The 12215-nt window shown below is 35.4% G+C and overlaps 1 protein-coding gene across 3 annotated transcripts in view; it reads left to right on the forward strand.

Moving 5' to 3' along the window:
* The window catches only part of ATP11B (ATPase phospholipid transporting 11B (putative)), a 126167-nt gene that overhangs the window by 88599 nt on the left and 25353 nt on the right, over positions 1-12215 (forward strand). For all 3 annotated transcript variants that reach the window (XM_068546299.1, XM_068546297.1, XM_068546300.1), the window contains exons 23-25: positions 952-1011; positions 2554-2681; positions 3865-4003. In XM_068546299.1, the coding sequence (XP_068402400.1) occupies positions 952-1011; positions 2554-2681; positions 3865-4003 (327 nt within the window). The remainder of the gene's footprint in view (positions 1-951; positions 1012-2553; positions 2682-3864; positions 4004-12215) is intronic.

Here is a 12215-nt window from a genome sequence, read left to right on the forward strand (position 1 = left end):
AGAACTTTGCATGACAGAAAAGTTCAACCTGATTATGGTGGTGGTTACATGGCTGTATGAATTTATCAGAATACATCAAAATTCACACTTAAAATTAATATTTTATTCTATGCAAATTAGAACACAATTAGTTTGATTTCTTTATTGTTATTTTGTCCTGAACCAGTAATAAATTTTAACTCCAATATGATGATTTCAAGCAGAGGTTCTTAATCTTTTTTGAGATTACAAATTATAGGGATTTTAGATGCATAAAATAAAATAAATAGGATTACAAGGAAACCAATTACGTTGAAACACTGTCCTAATCTCTTGACCCTTATGGGCAAAGATGGGGTTCTGTGGAATCCATGTTAAGAGCCTCTGAGTACCAAGACATTTAATACATCAGAATGTGCTATATTGCATATATTTCTATAATTAATTAATAGCTGCAACCCAGTGAAAGAACACAGGTAGATTGCATAATGCTAACAGATGATGGTGGCAGTTTTTTCCTAGCTTATTATTATAACTTTTGCTGTGACATAAGGCTGTTGAAATGGAAAGATGTTTTGATCGTTCCATTTGTTGTATTTTAAATATTTTTGCATTTTAAAGCAATTTTAGCCCTAAAGTTTAAGTAAACCTTTCTTATTGTACTATAAATGAAAAGTATTGAATAATAGTTGGTAGGTTATAAATTCAAAATTACAGTATTGCTTGGCAATTATAGGAGTCAGAGGTGTTTTCTTTCTGACGTTTGCAATGCTGCCTAGACTACTTTTAGACATTTTTTAATAAAATGGGAATCCTATTTCCCCATTTTATACGGACAGGTTCTTATGGGCAGATCTACTTACCATATCAACTGATACTATATTTTTGGACTCTTTAAATAGCCATTTTTAGAAATTGTTTCTCTTTTAGACCTGAATATTTCAATTATTTCCATTTAATCTTGTTTTTCAGAATGTGTGCTTTATCACACCCCAGTTTTTATATCAGTTCTACTGTTTGTTTTCTCAACAAGTAAGTAAATAGAATCTTTTGTTTTATCCTTTTAGAGTAAAGTGTGTGTGTTCAGTTTTTGGTAGATACTTGGAGGGACTTTTTCCATTTTTCCTAGTCCTACAGATAACTAGACAAAACTTTTCTAATAGTGTATTTAATTAGCATAACATCCATAATATTTCTTTATTCTGATTTTCAGTTTGAAGCAAGTGTTAATACCAAAATATATTTTAACTCTGGATGCTTTTAAAAAAAAATAGATATTAACTCTTAATAGCTTATGAGAGAATTTTGTGAACTTTTTTCAACTTATGTGTAGTATTTCTGCAAAATCGTATCAAGCTAGGCCAGATAATTATTGGAAGTTTACCTCATTATTTATTTTTTGAGTCATAGAATTTTTTTAGATTTGGAAGAAACATTAGTGATTGAGTCCATGGATGACATACAGGTTTCATCTCAGAAGGTAAATAATTAATAGAGGTTCCAGGAGTGCTATATTGAAAAGGGTTCTGAAGCTATAGGCTCAGAGGGAAAACTCTGTAATAGGTTAGCAGTAGCTATAATAAACACATGGTGGGTCTTTTGTTGTATACATGTCACATAGAAAAGGAAATTGAAATCCATAGAGATTAAGTAACTTGACCAAGATCACATAGCTAAACCATACTTGGACCTACTGCTTCTGACTACCTGAGCACCCTTTTCACATACCACACTCCACATCTCTAATTGATCAAGACATTTATTCTAGTTTATTGAAATGACAAGTGTATTATTCTTAGGTTTTTTTAATGAGTTGTTTCTACCCTTAATCACTGTTTTCTCCTCTGTTTACAACCTATAACTCTAAATTTCAGATACCTGCTTGGACATTGATTGCCAGTAACAATGTTTGCTTACTTGGATGAAATAAAGAATGCTGTAAGAGCATGTGACAAGGAGACTTAACCTATTTTGATTTTTGGGGGGAGTTTATAGTATAATTCGAGAGACAGTATCAATATTAAGAAAAGCAATATATGAAGAGTAGGCAAAGTGCTAAGCAATTAGTACCAACTAATTACCAACAGTAGCACATATGACTTTAGTAGAAGCTGCTATCATCAGGAATTTGAGCCAGTGTTTTTAAGTTTCATGGATCATGGATTAAAGGAAGTGTAGGACTTAGATGGGAAGACAAAGCCATGAAAGCAAAACTTTCATGTGTAGCATATCAAGGGAATAATAACAAGCCCAGGATGCATGTAGGAGAATTGTGTAAAATTACATCACAGTGACCAAATTTGAGTATCTTGAAATATAGATCCATCCAATTCACTATAATAGCAGAATCACTTGACATAACAAAATGTTCCAGTTTCCACAAAGATTATAAATCTAGGAACATTATGTCTATATAAGAAACAAGTTGGAATTATTAAAATGGATTTTGTGTAAATTTGAAAATATGTAATGTAATTTTTATATTTTTAATATGCTTCTTTGTAATTACATGCATAAGTATAATAGTAATACATAGTTTAGGGTCTCAAAATTCCTACAAATTTCTCTTTCTAGACATTGTATGACAGCGTGTACCTGACTTTATACAATATTTGTTTTACATCCCTGCCTATTCTGATATATAGTCTGTTGGAACAGCATATAGACCCTCATGTGTTACAGAACAAGCCCACTCTCTATCGGTAAGTGTTTTCCAGTATTAAATGTCCATACATTTCTTACTGCAAATAGTACATTACATAGTTACCAATTTTTGAAAGTATCTTAAAAATAAGCAAGTATATCAGGCACTGTCTTGGTGGTTAATGCTTTACTAAGGAAGTACTTCAGTTGTCATATGGTTTATAATTGTTGAACATTAAAGAGAACATTTGAATGATTTTTTCCAATGTTTTTAGGAATGAATAGTTTCATCCTAGGAATGCATTGAGCAGTTGTGTAATTTGCACTTACTGTTGTAAACCAGTAATACTCTGTTTCATGGGCACAAAAGAAGTTATTCAGTAATTAGTTGTCTCTAGAGTTCCTAAAAAATTAGTTCATGTTCTAGCACTGCCAAATTTATGAGTAGTAATTGATGCAGAATGCAGAGTTGAGGACATTAAATCTTCCCAGCTCCCCTGGGTTATTCCTTTCTCAGAACCAAGTAATCATAGATATGTGGAGTCAGCTCAGGACCAGCTTATGGTTCCCTCATTAACTTGACCTCTACACTTACAGAGATATTCAGTTATCCAGAAATGGCAGTAACTTACCTTGATTTCCCAGGTTATCTAGGACTGGGCTTGACCCAAGATTGGCACAGATGGTTCTTCTCATAATAGCTATTGATAGACAAGAACTGATTTAGGAGCCTCAGTGCTGAACCTAACTCAGATGACTCCACTAAAAAGAAACAATCATGGCAGAATGACTGAATGTTTACAACGGAATATAACGAAGAGGGACTTCCCTGGCGGTCCAGTGGTTAGGATTCCAGGCTTTCACTTCTCTGGGGCCCAGGTTCGATCCCTGGTCGGAGAACTAAGATCCCACAAGCCATGAGGCGCAGCCAAAAAAAAAAAAAAGAATATAACAAAGAAAAATCAACTTTTCACAATTAAACTGAAGTATTATGCCTATATCATATTTCTTTATTAAATGAGAAAATGTATTTGAATGTTATGAGAATTATAAGCTGTTACACAGATGTATATTATAAGCAGTGGTTTGTAAACTAGGTTTTATTCTTTCTGCTAAAATTTTTAAGCAATTTTAAATTAAAAATCCATCTTGTTTTTTAATTATCAAACTGTAATAATTATTTAGTAGGTATAATAAGTCCTAATACATTTCTTTTTTTCTTCCTTTTTTTTTAATTTGCAGAGACATTAGTAAAAACCGTCAACTAAGCATGAAAACGTTTCTTTATTGGACCATCTTGGGTTTCAGTCATGCCTTTATTTTCTTTTTTGGATCCTATTTTCTAATAGGGAAAGATACATCTCTGCTTGGAAATGGCCAGGTAAAATATATAGTTTTTTAAAGAACATTTTTAATAATTTAGTTTGGCTTTTGATAACTTTCTGTCATACAAAATAAAGTAAAATTCCATTTAAGTTATAAAATTGCAGGTATTAAATTAAAATGCAATTATAAAAAGGTTTTTAACTTTTTTTTACTTAATAGAATTTTATACAAATGAGAATTAAAACAGAAAGGCAATGCAGTGTAATTGTAATATGAAACTCAAGTTACCTAAGCAGTTTTGCTGTTCAAAAATTAATTTACACAAGGGGATGTGTTCATGCCCCTGCATGATGTTCACTTCAGGATTGTGTTTTAACAATGGCTACTGTTTATTTAGTACTTAACTATTGTGTTCAGTGCTTTCCATGCCCCATTTCCATTAATCCTCACAATAATCCCATTGGAGAGATATTATGATTCAGCTTTTTGAGATGAGAAATAAGGACTTAATGTTTAGGTTTTTGCTTTTAATTGCAGGAATTTTTGGGGGGGGGTGGGGGCGGTGGTATGCTTAGGAAGTGCTACTGTACTTTTCAGTGCACTCCAGCAATTCTGAGGATGTCAAGTTACTGTTCAGAGTGGCCATTTTTCTGAAATGTGAAATTGGAAAGGAGTACCACACAGTACGTTGTTTCTGTGTCCTGATTGGAGTGCTCATGTTGAGAGACTCTGCAGAACTAGGCCTCTCTTTCTAGGCTTAGCTAGATGGGTCAGAGGAAAAGAAATGACAGCTGTGGTACTATGGTAGACTGGAAATGCTTGTCACCTTTAGTTTATCTTTTCCATTGGCAGTACTTAAGTACTCCAAAATATTCAGTATATTTGCAGAAACAGAGATACAAGGTTTGCAGCTGGGAGAATATGAAGTTTTATCTGTTCAACAAACATATTTATTGAGGACCAACCATTCCCATGTTCTATACCAGTGTCTGGATTTATGAGAGGAACTAACACACTCAGTTATGGAGCTTAAGAGTCTTGTGAGGGATACAGAAAATAAACAAGTAAAATAACAAAATATTCAAGTGCAGTGAAGGAAATGGGTTTCAATTTTAGAGAGGCTTTAACCATGCAGATCCCTTTAGGATGTAGAAATGGAACATACGTATTATTGCCACTCTACTTTTGAGGACATATTTAGCCTGGTTTGGACAAATATATGAATCTAGTTTGTGTAACATGAAGGTTACAGCACTTCCCCCAAGTAATAACAACCTTTCATTGAATTTTTTTCTCTCTGCCAGGTATATTCCATGTATTAGCTTACTAAATTGTAATAACCCTGTATGAGGAGAATATTTTTTCATATTAGAAAATTAACCTCAGAAAGGTTAAGAAACTTGCCTCAGGTCACATAGTAAATAAATTACAAGAGTATAATTCAAACTCAGATCTGTATAACTTCAAAGCCTATGTGCTTAGCCAAGATCCTAAATTCCTTTGAGAAACAAGTATTAGCCTGGTACCCTTCTGTGCAGTATTGCCACTTGTGCAAAGACCATCAAACGTATAGATATATGAGTGAGCATGCCCATTTCCACCTGAAATACTGGGCTGAAACTGGACAGAGTGAAGAGGGGAAAAGAGTTAAGAAAGAAGGAAGATGTCATTGGATGAAAAGGAAGTTAAAGAGATCTCTCTTGTTGCTAGTTACTACTTTTTTTTCTGATTTTAAAAGTAACATGTGCCCATTATGGTAAATTTGAAATACTTCATAGGAAAAATATACAAAGAAAATAAACCGCCTGTTCTCCTTCTACCCAGGTGTAATTATTTCTGTCATTTTTACGTATTTTCTTCCATTCTTTTTTTATTTTTTTACTATTTTTCATTAACCTCATAACTTATCCCCTTATTTCTCAATGATAGGCTTATTATAATTATCCCCTTACTATAGTCTAAGTGATTTTTCATGTTATTAAAAATGCTTCAAAGATATTTTTTCACAGCTACATAATATTCATTACATGGCATAAATCATTTAAGAATACTTATAATTTAGGTTTGTTTCTAGTTTTTAGTGACTTTTAAAATTAAATCTTTGGGGACTTCCCTGGTGGTCCAGTGGCTAAGACTCCGTGCTCCCAATGCATGGGGCCCGGGTTTGATCCCTGGTCAGGGAACTAGATCCCACGTGCCACAACTAAGAGTTCACATGCCGCAACTCAAGATCCCGCACGCAGCAACAAAGATCCTGCATGCCGCAACTAAGACCCAGCACAGCCAAACAAACAAACAAATAAATAAATAATTTTTTTTAAAATTAAATCTTGAGCATGCTTTATACAAAAGAAAAGAATCTTAATGATGTGTAAATTGTTGTTGGCCCAAATCTTAATGAAGTGTAAATTGTTGTTGGCCCTTTAGTACAAAAGTTTTTCTTCTTTTTACCACCTGTTATTGTTTTTTTTAACTCAAATTGTACGTCATAAACTTCCCCTTTTAGCCTACCGGTTCTACCACTCATATATACCACTAGAAATTAATCTACCACTCCCTGTAGAAACAGTGGAAAAGAAGCATACATTGCAATCAGTCAAATTGGATTTACATCCTGGCACCTGAAGTTATCATTTGAGTGATTTGGGATTAGTTCTTTAACTTCTCTAAGACTCAGTTTCCTCGCTGCAAAATTAGGAACATGATTACTACCTTATAGGTTTGCTGTGAGGAATAAACAACATACTACATGTAGGGCATTAGGCATAGTGGCTAGCATATAGAAGTACTCAATAAATCTTAGCAGTATTACTTGTTATTATTACTACCAAATCATTATATTGAAGACCCTGTCCTACCCAGTCCCCCCTAATCTACTTCTCCCAGAAACTCTCCTCTTTAACGGTGTAAGTTAAACTGTCCTTGCTGGCTCTCTCAGAACATGCAGTGCTCATTTCTAGTTCCAAGCCATTACTGTATTTTCTCTCTAGAATGCTCTTGCCTCTTTTTCCCAAAGTCAGTCTTATGACTGTCTATTCTTCAACATTGAGCCCACAGGTCCCTGTCCTTTCACTCCAGCTCCCTCTTACGCCTCCCTATACTGCAAGTCTTTTTCGACATGGGTTGAATGCTTTCTGTTTTCCAGTAATTATTCTTGTATGCCCAAGATATCTGCAAACAATGGAGGACCTAGAGTAGAAAATATTAGGGGGAAGTACTGGGAAGAGAAGTGGCTAGAGGTGAAGATGAAGTCAGTGCAAACGAATGATCCTGAGAAAGGAGGAGGAGAAAGAGTTGCAGTAGTTTGGGATCCACGAAGGGCAAGACAGTTCAGGGGAAGTTAAGATTCTGCCCCCATCTTTTGTGATGGGCCTAGCAGTATCATGAATATTCTAGGTATTAATTAATTTTCAACAATTTTTTTTTGGCCATGCCATGTGGCTTGCAGGATCTCAGTTCCCTGACCAGGGATTGAACCTGGGCCACAGCAGTGAAAGTGACGAATCCTAACTGCTAGACCACCGGGGAGCTCCCTCAACAAATATTTTTGAAGTATCCATTCATTCATTCTTAACTTCTCTTTTACTTAGGAAAGAACTATTTATTCTTCATATATTCCCCTCAGATCTTTTTTTTTTTTTTAAATTATTTATTTATTTATTTTATTTTTGGCTGTGTTGGGTCTTCGTTTCTGTGCGAGGGCTTTCTCCAGTTGTGGCAAGCGGGGGCCACTCTTCATCGCGGTGCGCGGGCCTCTCACTGTCATGGCCTCTCTTGTTGCGGAGCACAGGCTCCAGATGCGCAGGCTCAGTAATTGTGGCTCACAGGCCCAGTTGCTCCGCGGCATGTGGGATCTTCCCAGACCAGGGCTCAAACCCGTGTCCCCTGCATTGGCAGGCGGACTCTCAACCACTGCGCCACCAGGGAAGCCCCCCTCAGATCTTTTTAATAGGTCTTTTCTTTTAGTAAAATATAAGAATCCTGATAAGTTTTCTCTGAGATTTGGAAAGACTAGAAGAATGTATATGACATGTCTGAGTACCTGTTTGTGTATGTGTCTATAAACTGCTTTCCTATGGACAGATCTTTACCTTCCAAGCACCATAAAAAAAGATATCCCTTTACTGTCACTCCTTGATTGCCAGAGAACAAAAAAATATATTAAGAGGACTGAACTACTGACTAATTTTTAATTGTTTTTCTTCTAAATATTAGAAGAGTTAAACTCATATAAAATTTGTCTAGCCTTATGCAGGCTTAAAATACTCAAAGTATTTGGAATATAAGTATTAGTTAAAAACTGGGGCTTGTCTTCCAATACCTCAGTATCATCTTATCACAAACATTTGTCAAAAAGTCAGATTTGTAATTTGGTGAATATTTATTTGGGTAATCTTTTCTTTTTCTTTTTTTTTTTTTTATAAATTCATTTATTTTTTATTTATTTATTTATGGCTGTGTTGGGTCTTTGTTGCTGTGCTTGGGCTTTCTCTAGTTGTGGTGAACGGGGGTACTCTTCGTTGCAGTGCGCGGGCTTCTCATTGCGGTGGCTTCTCATTGTGGAGCACAGGCTCAGTAGTTGTGGCTCGCAGGCTCTAGAGCACAGGCTCAGTAATTGTGGCACACGGGCTTAATTACTCTGCGGCATGTGAGATATTCCCGGACCAGGGCTCGAACCCGTGTCCCCTGCATTGGCAGGCGGTTTCTTAACGACTGCACCACCAGGGAAGTCCCTTCATTTTTTTTTTTCCAAAGTTGAAAATGAGCTTAACATAAAACTTCATATTATTTCTGTAATCCAACAAGATCAACTTTGAGTTGGTGTTTTTTAACAGGCTTTGTAGAAGAGAACAATCATTTCTTTTTTATTAATTGAATTTTGACAAAAGGTAAAATTGTTATAATGTATTTTGTTAGAGATCTTAATGTAACTTTTAAAAAATGTTAACTCCTCCAAGAATAATAGAAAAAACTGACTTCCGTGATACTAGTTTTTAAAACACAGCTTAATTGAGGTATAGTTGGTATACAATAAGCTGCATATATTTAAAATTTATAATTTGATACTTTTTTACCATCTTAACATTTTTAAGAATACAGTTCAGTAGTGTTAAGTAAATTCACATTGTTACGCAACAGATCTCCAGAACTTTTTCATCTTGCAAAGCTGAAACTCTGTGCCTATTAAAGAACTACCCATTTCCCTTCTTACCGGCTCCTGGAATTTACCGTTCTTTCTGCTTCTATGAATTTGAACACCTATGAAATCATTTTTTTTTAGAAGCTAAGTAATTGGGAGGTGAACACCAACGAAGAATGTTTATTAAGGTTACTATAAATTACAAAGGTACTAAAAGCAAATGACTATGTTTTTTAAAAAAGAAAAATTTATCTCCTTTGTTTATCTCTACAGAGTAAGTGTTCTCATATTGGGACACTACTTGTTCTAACAGTGTTGCTGTTGTCCAGAATATTTTTGGAAATAGCTTATGTTGCCTTTCTGTGATCTCACAAAGAAACTTTCTCAGGGAAGAATCTATTTAAAGTTATAGACAAGGGAAGATGTTACTTAAGATTATAGATACGGAAAGTATGAGAGGAACAATTTAGATTACAGGAGTTCACCTCCAGTTAAAGCAAACTTCCATAGAATGCAATGGCAAAGGCATCGTGGCTTGGGTAAGTGTATATTAGAAGAATTAAAAAAAAATTTATAGTGAAGGAAACAGAACAGAGGGAATTTTAGTCATGTGGTAAGAGTGGAAAACTAAGATGATGTAGGGAGAAAAATATTGGGAGAATAGTTTCAGAGGTAGCTGAGTTCCCATCCCAACATTCCATGACATTCTGCTTGTCTAGTGGTTTCAACCGAAGGCTTCAGAAGAAAAAGAGAATAAAGAAAAAAAGAATCCTTTGTTAACTCAGGAACTTAAACACTAATACCTATTCCACTCATTCTCAGTGGTCTGATATGAAAATTACAATCTAGATAACTACTGTTTAAAATGAGATCCCTCCCAAATAAGGGTTTTTAAAATTTGTTTTGGTTTTGTTTTACTGAAGTATACAGAAACGCAAAGAAAAATGTCAACCATTAATTTCTTTTTTTCTCTCTTTAAGGAATTATACCCAGTTTGGAAAACTAAAGTAATTGAAATTCAAAAAAATGTGGGATCGGAGAAAAAGGGAAAAACCATTAGAGTATTCTAATTCCAGTTAGACTTCTCCAGTAGAGAAGCTGGAATTGTCAGACCCTCGGCCCCGTTCTAAACTATATATTCACTGTTCCACCACATTAAAAATCAGATGACAAAGGAAAGAATAAGGATGAAAAAGTAATTCTTCACCTCTTATTCAAGCCTTCTAGGTCTGGACTGTTTGCCAGATTAGTTGGGGGGAAACAATCAGCAACACAGAATGGAGGAGTTGAAATTTCAGGTTGTAATTTTGAGAGAAAGAGAAAAATAAACCTTTTTGTAGTTTTACTACTATTTTTTTTAATGTTGATGATTTCTCCCCTTACTTCCTATCTTTAATTAGTTTCTCTTTCACACTATACATGTCATCAGCTGTTGAAACCTAGCCATCAAGTGATAAGAGCTCTGTGTTAAGATAGAAATATACTATTTTATATTCGTACTCCACCGAGAATTCAGTATCCTTTACTTTCATTCAAATGATTTAACCACCATAATTACCAATCAGGTCATTCAAGAACACATATGCAATTTAATTCCTGTCAGTAGATACAGATTTCTTTTAATTAAAGCTTGTATGATTAAAATATCTTTGATTATCTAGTTCATTACAGAATTTCCCTGTGTGTTCATTTATTCATGAGACAAATATTTAAAGCACTAACAATATTCCAAGTAATTAATAGAAAATTACATCATATACAGAGAACAGAAAAATATACCTTGCTTCTTATGGTATCACCCAACAATTGGTCAATGTTTAAAACCAATAATAAAGAGATAGTTTGTACTGGAGAACTGAACAACTGATTAGAAGATAATTCTTTTATAGATCAATGTGTAGTTAAGTTAGACCTGTTACAAAATTTGGAGAAGTTATATTTTTTACTGTTTCTACTTTCTGGCCTCCTCTTCTCCCTTGAATGTTCTCCTGTGGGGCTTTCACCCCCAGCACGCCCATCAAAACCATGTTCTTTATGGTCACCAGCCACCACTTCATTGCTAAATCTAAGAGCGTGCCTCAGCCCTTTTGAACTCAACCATTGGGTACAATTTTTGAAGACTTCCTGCCTGCCACATTATCTTCTCTCAGCCTCTGTAAGTTACTTTGGCTTCCTTACCAACTGTTCCTTTTCAGTCTTCACCTCCTACCCTCAGAATCAGGGCTTCTCAACCTCTGCACCAATGGCATTTTGAGCCAGATAGCTTTTTGCTGTGGAGGTTCACCCTATGAATTGTAGGATGTTTAGCAGCATGCCTACCCACTAGATACCAGTAGCACACAGGCATGCACCCCTAACCCGCCCCCCCCCAGTTATGACAACCAAAAATGTCTTCAGATCCAGCCAACTGTCCACCGTGAGGCAAAATGCCCCCAACTTGAGAACCACTGTTCTAACTGTTCTATGTGGAGCAGTGGCCTAGGACTCAGTGCTGTGCCATCTTTTCTTTATCTGTACACAGGGTGAATTCATCCTTCTCATGGTTGAAACACTGCTTATATGCTGAACTCCCAATTTTACATCTCTGCCAGTTGCTTATCAGATTCAAATAACTAACTACCTTCTCTGCCTGTAAGTCTCATAAGAATCCCAAAGTTAATATTGCTAAACAGAATTTTTTTATGTCTTCTGCAAACCCGTTTCCCTTCCAATTCTTCTTATATTTATTAATAAATGGAACTACCTTTTACCCATCTGCTCAGGCAGAAATCTAGGAATCATCCTTCATTTCACTTCTTCTCTCACAACCCATATGAAATCGCATTGGTTCTGATGTCACACATATCCTGGATGTTTCTGCTTCTCTCCTCCTCCACACCAGTCAGATCATCACCATCTCTTTCAGAGACCATAGTAACTGCCTTCTTCCTGCTCCTGCTTCTGTTCTTCCCCTTCCTACTATCTGTTCTCCACACAGTAGCCCAAGTGATCTTTTAAAAATGAAAAGATCTTGGGCTGTATTTCCTTCCACCCTCCCTTTTATTCACTCTACTCCAGCCACACTGATTTTCTTGCTCTTTCAGACCAGTTAGTTCCTGACTTAGGACTTCTGCACTTGCTGTTTCTC

The sequence above is a fragment of the Eschrichtius robustus genome, chromosome 6, assembly GCF_028021215.1.
Source record: "Eschrichtius robustus isolate mEscRob2 chromosome 6, mEscRob2.pri, whole genome shotgun sequence".
In the NCBI taxonomy this organism is placed as follows: domain Eukaryota; kingdom Metazoa; phylum Chordata; class Mammalia; order Artiodactyla; family Eschrichtiidae; genus Eschrichtius; species Eschrichtius robustus.